The sequence below is a fragment of the Vidua chalybeata genome, chromosome 4 (genome assembly GCF_026979565.1).
Source record: "Vidua chalybeata isolate OUT-0048 chromosome 4, bVidCha1 merged haplotype, whole genome shotgun sequence".
NCBI lineage: Eukaryota > Metazoa > Chordata > Aves > Passeriformes > Viduidae > Vidua > Vidua chalybeata.
In genome coordinates this window covers 36,015,521-36,029,307 of record NC_071533.1, presented here as the reverse complement: position 1 = coordinate 36,029,307, position 13,787 = coordinate 36,015,521, and the positions used below count along the sequence as shown (strand labels likewise).

The 13,787-nt window shown below is 34.5% G+C and overlaps 1 protein-coding gene across 1 annotated transcript in view; it reads right to left on the bottom strand.

The window, feature by feature from the left end:
• Positions 1-1,291: 1,291 nt before the first annotated feature.
• TUSC3 (tumor suppressor candidate 3) overlaps positions 1,292-13,787 on the bottom strand; it is a 113,388-nt gene continuing 100,892 nt past the window's right edge. The window contains exons 8-10 of the mRNA XM_053941277.1: positions 10,958-11,032; positions 8,096-8,186; positions 1,292-1,581 (exon numbers count right to left, since the gene is read on the bottom strand). Of these exons, the coding sequence (XP_053797252.1) occupies positions 1,566-1,581; positions 8,096-8,186; positions 10,958-11,032 (182 nt within the window). The 3' untranslated portion in view covers positions 1,292-1,565. The remainder of the gene's footprint in view (positions 1,582-8,095; positions 8,187-10,957; positions 11,033-13,787) is intronic.

Sequence of the window (13,787 nt, the reverse complement as noted above, 5' to 3'; positions counted from 1 at the left end):
AAATTCTGTCCTGGCTTCCTTGCACTGGCACATGCCAGTCAACTGGAATCATGGGCAAGCTGATCTGCCTTCCTGAATAACAGCTGAAGCATCTCTGAAAAGGCTGCAATCCCCTTCACAGTCCACATCAGGCAGTGAACCAGGCATCTGAGTTTCAGTTTTTACTCAGCTTCTAATTTAAATATTGCTTTACAACCTTCTAGTGTTTCACTAGGGTAACGAGTAGGTCTTGCTCTGTTTTTGTGTAAGATATAGACTGTCTTTCCTCTTTCTTTTTTTTTTTTTTTTTCTTGTCCAAAAATGTTTCCTAGTTCTTAACATACCAGTATTTCTGGAGGAGAAATAGGTAAAAATGTAAGATGAAGTGAGTTTTGTAAAGTCTAGTCAATCTTATCCTCGTGTTTGGAGGCATTTTTATATTATGAATGAAGAAATTCCTAATGCTACTGATAGTGAATTGGTACTTGGAAAAGTTCCAGTTGGAAAACTGCCAGCAGGGAGGAAAATAAGGAGGACTGAGATAGAGTATCTTGTGATTGTTGTTTCCTGAGCCACTGAGAATAAACTATGTAGGTGTATACAAGTATTTATGAGTAACTCACATAATATGAGATGTGAACTGCTAAAAAATAGCTTTTTAAAATGGTATTACTAATTCCTATATAAGCTTTTCAGAAAGCTCAATGGACACATAAAACTGGCAACTGCTGTAACCCCAGGTCCAATAGACTCACCTGTACTGTGTTACAAGCATCATTCAGGATAATACCTTCTTCCTGTTGCTACTTCAGAAAATAAGCATGTTTTGGGTTATGAAATATTGTTGCTCCCCACCCTCCCATTTTGCCACCACAGACTCAGCTTAAAAGGATCTGAGTTCTGACAGATGTAAGCCTTCTTGCCTTTAAGATTCCACAATGAATTCCATTATGAATTGCATCCTTTGGCATAAGAGAGAGATGAACTTGTAATGTATGTATTCTACACACTGCTGAGTCAGGAAAAGAGCTCCAGGATGAAAATGTGTAGAATAGAATTTTATGTTAATGGCTCAGCATATCAAAGGTGATCAGAGACTCTACACAAATACTCTGTTACAAAGCAAAGTGAGGGTAAGGTGTAGTCATTAAATAATAGTTTCCACCAGGGTGTATCTCTTAATAGTAGCTAAAGAACTGATGTTATTTTGTTCAGTTCAAAAACACATCTCAAAACAAACTTCAGGTGAAAAATCTCAGAAATACCCTTTGGATCCATGTAGTACAGTTAATAAGGAAGACTTAAACAGAAGCCCATTATACTGAAATTTATTTAAATTTTTCAGCACACTATATTCATAACATTTGAGCACTTTCCAATGAGATATTTACTCTATGTTTCTATAAATTATGCATTCATTGCATAAAACAGCATTCATTTCTCTATCACCATACTATATAAATTATCACAAAAACAGATGAACCAACAAAAGATTCTTGAATACATGTAAGTAACATTGGTAGACTGAAAATAGCAGTTATAGCTTATCTTCATGGTAAGCAGCACTAAATGAATCCCGCTTGAATTCATTTAATTAAGAAGCTGAAAAGAAAGAAAACATGATTAAATGCTGAAAAATGCATATAAAACATAGCACCAAAATTATTTGAAAAGAATAATAAACAAGGACTTCAAAATATTAATTTGAAAAGTCATTTGACATTTGTGTAATAATCTCTTAAGTTGTTATATTCCATTTAGTAATTATTAAGCAAGAAAGTTATCAAATAAAACATAAGTGATTGAAACTTAAATTTGCCTATTTAAAAAAAATTAAAAAGAAAAACACTCTTCAAGCATCTGTTCTCTTTAATCAAGTTCTGCATCTGTTCTTACTACTTGAAATCTCTCCCAAGGGATGTTTCAAGTTTATTTAAAACCATCTTTTACTGCTGAAGTGGCCCCAGAGTTGGGAGAGTATAAAGTGATTGGCAAGGCTCTGTAGGGTTGTAGATTCTTAAATTCTTAGCATTTTAATAAATTAAGAAATTTCCAATGATATTGCTGTTTCTTTACACCTGGAAGGAAACTTTTTATTTCTAAAATGTAGATATATATTGTGTGTCACACCTTTCTGAGTACTTTACCAAGTCCCATAGAATGGGAAGTGGGAACCCAGAGAGATAGAGATTTGTGAATGATTATGGACTAACTGTACAAACACACAGGCAAGGAACTACTAAATGGAAGTACTGCCTCTAGCTTTGCCTGGTAGGTCTTCCAACTCCTAGATATGCAGTGTGCACTAGCATACTTGTTGTAGTAATTTCACCAGTTTTTCCATTCATGGCATTAATTAATTAATCATTACAAAACATAAATACAAGTGCCACAAGCTTAAAAGACTGGATCAGTATAAAGATGTTCAGTGCTACAAAAATCTGACAAGCTCGTTAACCAAGACATACAAAGCAAGGCAAAACAGCAACTCTCTGGGTGCTGGAGGGTGAAGGGATTAATGATAGGGAAAAGCTGGCAAGAACAACTTCATGGAGAGATGAACTGCAGAGGGCTGAAGGGGGAAGTAAGAGAATGCTGAGCACATGTGACTAAAAGCATAACCCAGGTCTAGAACAGACGTGTAAGGCCATGTATAGGAAAGGATCTGAGAGGAGAAGAGAGAGGACTAATAGTAGTAAAAAAGTTTGGAGAGAAGAGTGGGAAGGGCTGAAGATTTCTTAAGCCTAGCATTGTTAGGCTTAAGAGGTGTTAAAGACTCTAAATGTAACAGCAAAGAAATAGAAATACAGCAGTTGGGTCCAGACATCTAGAATTCAGATCTCCCATTTTTAAAGGATTAGAAACCAGCACTGATGTCAACACCTCCCATAGAGAAGAATATGGAGATTTGTGGCTTTTCATGAATTCAGCATGTTGTTAGATGGTTTAGATGAACAGAGGAAGACTGCTGGGTTGCATTTCCACAAGCAGTTTCTTTCTTGAGCAATATACTGTTTAGCCACATTAATAGTAGTAGTATAGAAAATACTAAATGTAAAGGCTTTGTTTTGACATCTGTGTATTATTGTTTCTCTGTCTTTTAAAGTAATCCTGATTCCTGCTGTTTTAAAGAAAGTAGCCAATTTTGCTGGGCACTATACATCAAATTGTATTTGAATCCTGGTATTTATCAGAAATAGGTTTACCAATTCATAAACTTAAGGTAGATAAATTTAATTATGCATGAAATATCTAAAAAGCTGTTAGTAGTATGCTCATGTTTATGAATAAATTTAATTTCATATGTCTGTAAATATTATTTGTTCTATGTACTAATATTTTTCCAGTATATTTCCAAGAAATAACTATTCCATTTTATTTACTTGCATTTAATTTCAATTTCAATATTATACAGGATTTCTTTAGTGAAACTAATTTAATTACAACACAGGTAGATATGTATACAGTGAACGTGAGGATTTTTCAAGCTGTGGGGCATCTTGCAATTTGTGTGTTCGGTTGCATTGACTGTCCTTCCCCAAGCAATAAATGAATATTTTACGTCTGACTTAACATTTATGGGTTTTTGATGAAAATAAGGCATCTCTTATCTTTCATGCTTTGCACAGCTCAGTTCATTTTCTCTGCTAGCCAATAAAGAATATGTATTTTCCGTTCCATCACTACATAGTTCTGATTATTTTTTATGTTTTAACTAAAAAATATTCATGTTACACTTGTAAATAATACTGAAATATAATGGCTACAAAGGATAATTGGATAATGAAACATTCAACTGCAAGTCAAGTTCTAAAAAAAAGAAAAGCTACTTAATGAAAAATTATGAAAATGTAGAATTTTCAGGGGTTTAGTTAATTTAAATTGAGATTAAAACAACAATTGATAAAATGTAGGCTTGAAAGAACAATTTAAAGTGTTAAGAGTAATGAAACTGTGCTAGAAGTTTCATTCAGAAAACAAAGCTGAAAAAACAATATAGAGCAGTTAAGTTGTAGCCAAAGCTAAAAAAAGAAAAAACGAAGAAATTTTTTTTAGTATCAGTAAAGTATGGATAAAACTTTTCTCTATGTCCTTTTGGAGCAGTGTAACAAATATTTACATGTCTAAAATTCCCAATAATACAATACTGTGCTTATGTACAGAGATCTTCTGTTCTTAGCACCTTTCTCATTCTTTTTCATATTCCGTATGCTTTTTGGGGTGGAACTGCCTAAGGTGTTGTTTCCAGAGAGCCAAGCTCTTTCCTGACTAGCAATGTCAATTTAGAGTTCATGGCTTTGGCTTATAGTGAAGAATAGTTTCTGTGTCAGTCCTATATGTATGAGCTGACAGATGAAATTCTGTGTTGATATAATGACATTTTATTGCTAAGTCACTGAGTATCTGATATTTAACATATCATTTATTCACTTTAAATACTAGGGTGAGAAGGCTTCCTAAAAACATTGTCTAAGATATATGTCTTACCCAGAAAAAATTATAAAGATAAAATGCTAAACAGTATAAAATTATTACATAATCTTTCAACAGTTAATGATATTGATTAAAGTGGAAGTTTTAGCAAAATGAAAAATTTAATCTCGTTCCCATAAAAAAGGTAGATTAATACAGCCATGAAAACGTCCTGCCATGGCAAAAATGGCTGTAGCAGAGAGATTTGCTGCGTGTGAGCTCATCCATCATGATTGTGTTTGCTTAGTGAGTAACCTTCATGATGACCCCCACTTTGCATCACCTTTCCCATTTCAATGCTAAAGTGTGTAGGAGTATTTTACCAGCATATTAATTAAACAATTTTTTTGCCCAGCCCTAGCCTTCAAGAAGAAAATCCTGTGAAAGAAAGTATCAAATCAGAATTGGAAATGTCTGAAGTGGATCCAAAAGAGTCTGTCAAAATTATTTTCTCTTCCTATATACATGCCCTCTAAAAAGCACCTTATAGACCCCATTAGAAAAAGAAATAATGGTCTTTCTCCAGTTTTATGTTTCTCCACCTCTGTTTTGGTTTATCTTCACTACATGGAGGTCACTGCAGAAAAGAAGATGCACAGCAAGTTGTGTTACTGTTTCACTTCTTACCATTGCATGATGTTTCACAAAAGACTAACTTGGTTGTTCAATGCCAGAGAATGGAAACAATTTAGGACATTTGAATTTTTTTCTTTTTTAAGTAGGATAGTGAAGTTGATGCTTGAGGTCATGCATATAGCATTAAAGCAATTTCAGTTTTCTTTAACTGTTGCTTTAGGCAGGCCAACATAATGTCACTTTTTTTCCTAATCATTAGTATTCATTGTTGTTAGTATTGTTAAAGGCAAAGCTTTACTAGCCTGAGGACAATTCATCACATACAGACTGATAGTCTCAAGGTGAAATCTACAGCCAGTGAAAGGACAAGGATAGACATATTTCACATCTTAAGATATATCTGCGCTGGGATCAATTGATGAGGCGTGGAAGTGGAACTTCTTGGAAGATCTTAAGGAATTCAGACAAAGATTAATGCATGTTAGCATATATGACTGAAGTTAAAATGCAGGATACTAAATTTAAAGGGGAAAGAGAAAATAACAGTTTATATACTTGCTCTGCCTTAGTGATTTGCATGTTCATTAAAAATCGTAAGAACTATCCACAAAAAAACAAAGATGCTTCTCTAAAAAATGCTACAGGATTGTGAAGAAAATGACACATTGAGACCACTGAAGTGTCAAAGAATCAACAGTATGTTTATTTAAAATACCAGAAAATTGGGTCAGAGCTACATAAGAGACCAACAGAAATATGAAAGATTTAACACTGGAAAGGACCCAGTAAGTAAATTACACATTTGTGAAACTAGTCAATGAAATTTGGTAATAGCAGAGGAAAAAGATCAGCTCCAATGATGGTTTTCAACAATTCTGCATTGAGTGAGGATTTAAGATTAAATGATTAATTTATTACCATGAAAACTTGGAACCACCTAGGACAGACCAACTAAGCCCAAAAGACCTTGCTTAATCGTGCAGAAGCAGTAACATAATTAAAAAAAAACCCAACAAAACCACATAACACTTAGGTAGCTATTAAATATTTCCTATGTATTTAGGAATGCACACTGTTCATCTCTTTATGAATTTACTTGATTTGTAAGTTGTGCTATTAAGTCTACTTAGCTCCTTAACATAGAATTTGGTTTATGGATCTAATAATTTCTTCACAGTAACAGCATGATGTGTCACTATTTTATTTAAACAGGATTGTGATGAATTACCATTTTTCATTGTCCTGGACTTATTTCTTTTTTAACCAGCTGTAGCATATTAACAGGTATGTTTACTTTTGATATGCATCACCTATCAAACTAAATTTTTTAAAATTAAATTTTTAATAGAATTCTGCCCCTAGCCCCAAATCTTGCTGTCCTTTATGCTTAGCTTGGATAATAAAAGAGAAGTATGAAATCTACATAGGCCTCCAACTTCTGCTAGACACTCCCATTAAAAGATATCTGATATTTCAATAAATTCTAGATTAATTGTGGGGAGAATAAAATTTAAAAATTCACTCCACATAGTATTTACAGCAAACAGATTAGCAAGAAAAGAGGGGGAAAGCCCTACACTATTTAAATTAAGATTCCCAAAGCTTGTAATACCTGATACTAAAAGATATACTCAGTGATTAAGTTTGCACTAACACCAATGGTATCATGTTGGTATGCAAATGCACAGAGCGTACTAAAGCTCACAATGCTGTTCAGCACCAGACATCCTAGGTATCAGACCAAAAACCCCCGTTGCAAACATTCACAAAAGCAATGCAAGGTCTGGCACAGATATAGAAGCATGTTGTTAATAGGTGATATGAACATTCCTAAGATGAACTAAAAGTGAAACTAGTACAACTGTCAGGTTCTCTTTAGTAATTGATAAATTGCAGGGCAAGGAACACGCTGCCACCACTGCCTTCTCCATTTAATAAACTTGTTATGAGAAGATGGAAGGGAGCTCACACCATGGGTTGCCATTCTTTGGCAATGCTTCTCAAATGAGCTTTCAGCTGCAGATTAAGCTCATAAATCCTGCTTCTTTAAAGTTTAAAACTTAAGCTGTTAATGGAAGGTAAGAAAACCTCACACTTAGGAAAACTGGATCCTGCCTTTTACCCCAGGGTCAGTCAAGCTGGAAGTAATCTCCAGAGAGGATGCTGAGAAGCAGGACAGTCTATCCCAAACGGCTATTAATTTCATATTGATGAAATTTGCAGTATGATGCTACTGGGCCCTTTCCAGACCTCTTTGCTTAGCAGAAATTACTAAAAAGCAGGAGCATACCTTGTGCACATATTGCAGTGGGAAGAGTTTCCTTGTCTTCAGTATGGTGTTATTAAATAATAAAACTAATCTGAAGTAACCTAAATGTCAATTAAACAGCGTAAAGAGACCAAGCTCTGTAAAAATGAAAATAATTCTGAAGTCTTAGAGCAAAAACTAGTAGAAAAGTTTTAAGATTATAGCTGAAATGTTACATCTAAGTTGGCTTTGCAAGGCTGAATCCTTTTTAGTGGAATATAACAAAGAATACAAAACTGGCTGTTGTACTAATCATGTGGCCTAATCAGAGAAATCTATATTTTCACTTGCCAGAAAAATTGCAACTGTTTAACTGAAAGGTGTATGTATAATTTAGAAAATCTACAATCCTTTCTCTCCTCCATGCTGTGGCTGACAAAAGAAAAGGGTACATTTAGTGAAGTCAAATCTTAGCACCGTATGGTGCTTATTTGTTTTGTGCCCTGTCTTTTGTACATCTTAGTTATACAAAAATAAATACCTAATAAACCCTTACAAACTAAAGCATGTTTTGTTTTTGCATTTTTCAGGGGATACTGCATATGTCACACATCTGTGCTCAAACCCTTTTAACTGTTCTGTTTTAAAAGTTGCATTCCAGCCCTTTTTGGTTTGCTTAAATTAATCACTATTCTTCCTGCTTCTACCACCTTCCATTGACTTCAGTGGTAAAGATTAAAGATTGTTTAGCTGAAAGCAGTTCTTAAACTTCTACAAAGCTATTACAGTCCATAGGATGAGAATTTAAAGACAGATTACCTGTATGGGTAGCCATGGTATTTGGAGCGAAATATCGACAGCAGGAAGCTGAAGAAAAAGACCACAAGACCAAGGCCTACCAGACATATTACTGGAAAGAAAACAACTTTGTTTATTTGCACATAGAAGATTTAAAACTGCAATCTCCACAAAGAATATTATTTACGTCAATCATTTACAGAGAATTTTGGCGCAGTTAAATACAAAATGTTACTGCCTTGACTACTGAATCCCACTATCTTCTGACAGGATTTCAAACAGATATGGAAATAACATTTATGGTTATTAGGAAAAAATAACCTGTCAGGGCAAATGTATTTTCAAGAAAAAAGCAGAAATTTGAAAGTCAAATGTATGTGGATGCAAACACCTTACTGCTGATAATGGATTTAATAACCCATTAAATTATACATATCAAATAATGTCATTTCAGGTATTTGCTTGTTCTTTTTGGAAAAAAAAATTACATTTAGAAAAGCAATTTAGTCAAGTTCCCTTGACTAATGGAATCTAGCCAATCATGTTGTCTCTAGCCAACCATCTGCTGAAGTAGCAGTAAAGGCAGCTTAGTAACTACTTTATCTAGTTACTATTGGCTAAAAATTTCACTGTTCTAAGTTCCAAGGCTGGCAGCCAAATAATTTTTTACTCTTAGCTCACTAGCAATATAAATCTTCAGGTTCTGAAGGTAAAAACAGTGATGCAGATCTTCTGATACCATCCAGCTATCAGGTGCTTTGCATCTTTTCAGACAAAAAATGAACTAACAAATTAAATCCTTAAATTAGCAAACAAAATTTGGAACATCTGTTGGCATCCTGTGGAATAATAGCATAAAACCTTCTTGATTGTGATAGCCCACTCTATTGCAAGTAAATATTTTTTTTAAAAAGGGGGATGTGTTACAAATTGAGATGCAGCTCATCTACAGTAGATAACATTTTGATTCTAGTGAGCTACTTTGATTTTAAAAACTCTTCTTCTTATACTATTCCTACTTTAGCCAACCCTTTGCTATTTAATTGCAATATTCATGCTTCAAAAGTGTGCTGCCTTTGAGTGAAGGATGAGAAAACATGAAGCCAAGGAAATTGACAATGATGCATTTTTTCATTAAAACTGACCATGTGGAAAGTGACACATGTCAACTGGAATATAAAATTTCTACAGTTATTTTGAGAAAACTAGCCAGGTACAAAGCTAATAAACATACTTCATTATAAAGAAATCACCACTCACAAATATGATTTCCAAGCATGGATGAATAAATTGGAAGCATGAACAGTGCAAGGCAGATACACAGAAAGCATTCACATAATGGCCACAAAGAGCCTGAATTTTTACTGCGGTCCACTGATATTTCACTGTGCCTGTGTTCACAGGCCCAGATCTATGATCATATTCCAATTAAAGTTAGTTCACTGTATCCTTTTGATACCTTGTGAAGGCTGACCTAGAACAGAGCCTAGACAGAGCTAAAGAATAAAGTACGTATTTATTAGAGGGCCTCAATGGATACACCTTGGCAAGTACAAGAGCCTAGCCAGGGCTACACCCAAGATGAACTGAAAATGATCACAAAACGGACCATCGTTCACGAGGTCTCTCACTTTTAAAAATCCTGGTCCATTTGCATATTGAAGTTAATTGTCCAATTATAGCTTTAGGTTATAAAGTCCCATCCTTCTTGTTTTTCTCTCTTCATTCCACCATTGTTTATGCTCTTGGACCTAAAATTTGGATCAGTTGTTCTTGGTCCCAAGCTAGAAAATGAATTGTTTTGTCTACCTACTCTGTGAAGAGAGCTTACCATCCCTTAATGTGAAGCTCCAAACTACACACTAAAGCAGCACAGAATCTGAAAAATATAAAAGCTAAAACCTAAGGCATCACTTTGATACCACTGTTAAAGCTAGTTACTGTAGAAGATATTCAGAATTAATGACACATCTACAGCTTGCTGAAGGAGACCCTCAAATCACTATAGATTAGCGATATCTCTAGCCTTTCAACCAGCAATTATGAAGAGTTCTAGAATGCTTTTAAGGAAAATAGTTGGCCAGCTCAATCTGCAATACTGTGTGTTACAGGGAAGCTAAAGAACTGACCTCATAAGAAAGAGGAGGCAGTGTAGGAAATCTGGTACCTTTCAAAGACCTTCGATGGCTTATAAGAGAAAAAGAAGTTAGGGGATATAAAAGGTGCAAAGGCAGATGGGCATCTTTGTTGCAACCTATGTCATACTCAGTAAAACCTTGTTTGACATAACAGTGAGGAAGTTTGATTCTGGATAGAACATTTTCATATTGTGTGTTTATGTGATTCATTGACAAAAAAAATCTCACAAATATTCTGAGTAACAACAAAAATCAGAAAAACATTAAAAATTGCACTTCAAGCTAAATACCTTTAGACATTACAGATTAGGTATGTTCTGTCTTACACCTACTGCTGGGTTTCCACCTTCCTCTGGAGACACGATACTGGCAAGAGTACCAAATAAAAGAATTTTCACACTCTTTTGGATGGAGTCATCTTAAAACAGTGTTTTGAAACTCTTGTTCTTTAATATCACTGACTTCTGATATAATTCAAGAGCCAAAAAGCATTTATGCAATGTAGTAGATACTGTGTCAAGCTGTACCTTGGTTGATAATACTTAAAGTATTTTTTTACTGTTACTACTTCATGTGAATGCAATTTTATTGACAGAATTTTTATGCTCTCCTCTTTTCCAAACAACTAAAGGTAAACACTGGTTTAAGTTAGAGACCATCTGAAAACTTAATCATATATTCACTTGTAATTTGGCAGTGTCTTCTAATTGTCTAAGCATTACCTTAGCTATAAAGTACAACTTACTTCTCCTTTTTCCAACATCCCCTTTGGAGGTAGCAGCTTCATTCAGGAGTACCATTCCCATGGTGATAGCAGCATCTGAATCACCATTGTCAAGGAAAACAGCAGATGTGTGGATACCTCAGAAAGCCACAAAGGTACATCTATGAACTACAGCTTTCAGGTTCATAAAGTGAAAGAAGGTATTTATTTATAACAACTGCATATCACAATCTGTACTGTGCCAAATACACTCACCTGTGGCAAAAATGTGTAGAATCTTTCTTTGTGCATTCTGGATTTTAAAAAAATGAAAGAAGGTTCAAGAAGCTTTAAAGGACAAGTCATCAAGTGGCACACAAATTTTGGACAGTTATGGAAATAGCCATTCCCCAGTATTTTAAAATATTCTGTATATTGGTAGCAAAAGATTTTTAAAAACCAAAACCTGTAAGATCCAGAAATCATTCACTGCAATTGCACACAATTCACTGGTTATTTGACACAAACTGAAGCAGTTGGACTGGTTTATCTTCCTCTGCATTTAGATAAGACATTAACTCCGTCTTTAGTGTCATATTGCTGAACAGTTTAGCAGAGAAACATCTCAGAGGCAAAGTCCTCAGTCACTTTCAGTGTTTTGTTGTCTCATTATAACTGTTACAAATGTGAACAAGTACATAACGATAAAACAATTTCACTAATCTAGCAAGCTCTTAAGCTATTCTCCTAATTGCTTATTTCAAACCATATAAACTAAAAGGAACAGTTACTACTGTGCATAACATCTGTTCTGAAGCAGAGGCAACCTGAATGCTACTCTGAAGCAGGTGTGAATCATGAGAATCATAGGTCACAATAGCAGCAAACACAAACTTCAACACATTTTTATAGATGGCCAAATAAGGTTGGAGTTTTCAACATTACTTAACCCAGGGCATGATGACTACAGACTTCAAGAATAAGATGTTATTACTTATGCACACCATTCAAGAAAATACTTCAAATGTGCTAGAACCATCAGTAATATCTGCATCTTGTAACATTACACTTGCACTAATCACAATATATTAATATTTTGCATTTTAGGAATGTTCAAAATTAAACCAAAATGTTCAAACACATCTGAAATTTTCATTGTAAAATTTTAATTAAGCTGAACTTGAGCAAAAGGACTTAGAACTGTCAATGCTAACACAATCACACTTCTCAAGAGATGAGCTAATTCAGGTTTAACTTCCAAATTTTATACACACAAACTGAGAAAATCAAATGAAGAATAACAAGATTTTAAAAAATAAACATCAATGGTGAAAGATGGCAGAGGCAAATAGGCATCATGAAGGAAATATAATTTTTAACATCACCTGATGCAGACATCTACCTACAGTCCTAAATTAAGCTCCAATTAAAATCATGCTAGTAGCTCAAATTAAATTCCTCACACATGTACAAGCTGCAAGACATAGAGCCAGTCTATGAATAATTGGTTACGTTCAAGTCTTCCAAAAGCTTATGACTGCACTTGAAAAAATACTAAAAAAAAAAAAATATTGTGAAAAAATTAATCTCAGAATCCATGATAAAAAAATTGCTTTCTAAAAGTTTTATTTGTTAAGATTCAGATTTACGAGCATATGAGACTGGGAGTCTCCTGTTCTACTGCTATGCTCCCAGTAGGGAAAAAGAATTGGGGAGAATGTAATGAGAATAATTCAAGTCTTCATTTTTCAATGTTACAAAAACATAAAGATGAATTAATTGAGGCAGTTGTCACAAAAAGGGCTGAGAAAAAAAAATTCATACTTATTTCTACCCTATTAAAGAAAATCCCCTAAGGCAGCATTACCTAATTATTTTACCAATTCCTCACTTAGATTTATAGTAGTGTTTTTCTTGTAAGTTTAACAGTCATGGGAAAAAAAACCCACAGTCCCAAGATGTAAAGGTAACTCACCAGGTCCTCTTGGGAAAGTGCTACTTTTTGCAAAGGTTGTGAAATGCCTTGTAAATGTTGGTTGTGGGTTTTTTTTTTTTTGTTTTGTTTTGGGTTTTTTTGGTGTTTTTTTTTTTGGGGGGGTTTTTTTTTTTTTTTTTTTTTTTGGGTCTTTTTTGCTTGATTATCTCATGCAGTATCGGTACATAATGTGGTTCTTAGCTATTTCTCTTACCTGGCTGCTTTTGAGAAACAAACCAACCAACCACACACTAAAAAGCCATTTGGGAGACATCCCTTCTGTAACATAGTTCTTATTTTCTTAGCAGACCATGAGTTTAATTCACTTTTCTTACCATCAGGAACAACAATCTCACAAAAGTAAGTTGTTTGCTCGGCAACTGAGAATCATAGGTCTGTAACCACATGAATTATGCTGGGTTTTTCCACCCCCTCCACCCCCTTTTGGAGCTTCACATCATTACCCCTAAAGCTTCCCTCACGCTGCCACTATATTTGCTTCAGTTGTTGCTTTCTAACTTTAATCAACATTGCTGAGCTTTCAGCCTCATTGGCTGCCTTTTACCTTCAATGATATCATCTTCAAAGCCACACTGTAACACTGTGCATGGTACTTGCCTCAGCTCCCTGTTGCTAAAATAAAAATTCAACCTGAGTTGTCATTTTGATACAATAATTAGCTTTTTACCACAGAATATACAGCTTGTTACTATTTTTCACTAATTTCTAACATTCTGTGTTATGCCTTTACAATGTCTTGATATTATACAACATAAAGCAACAGTCCCAGCTCTGAAAATAATCTTTTACAGTATCGCAATTCTCTATTAGTGCAGAATGTAAAATTTTAGCAAGTGGGTTACTTGAACAGTTTTTCACCTGCAAAAAATGATGCAT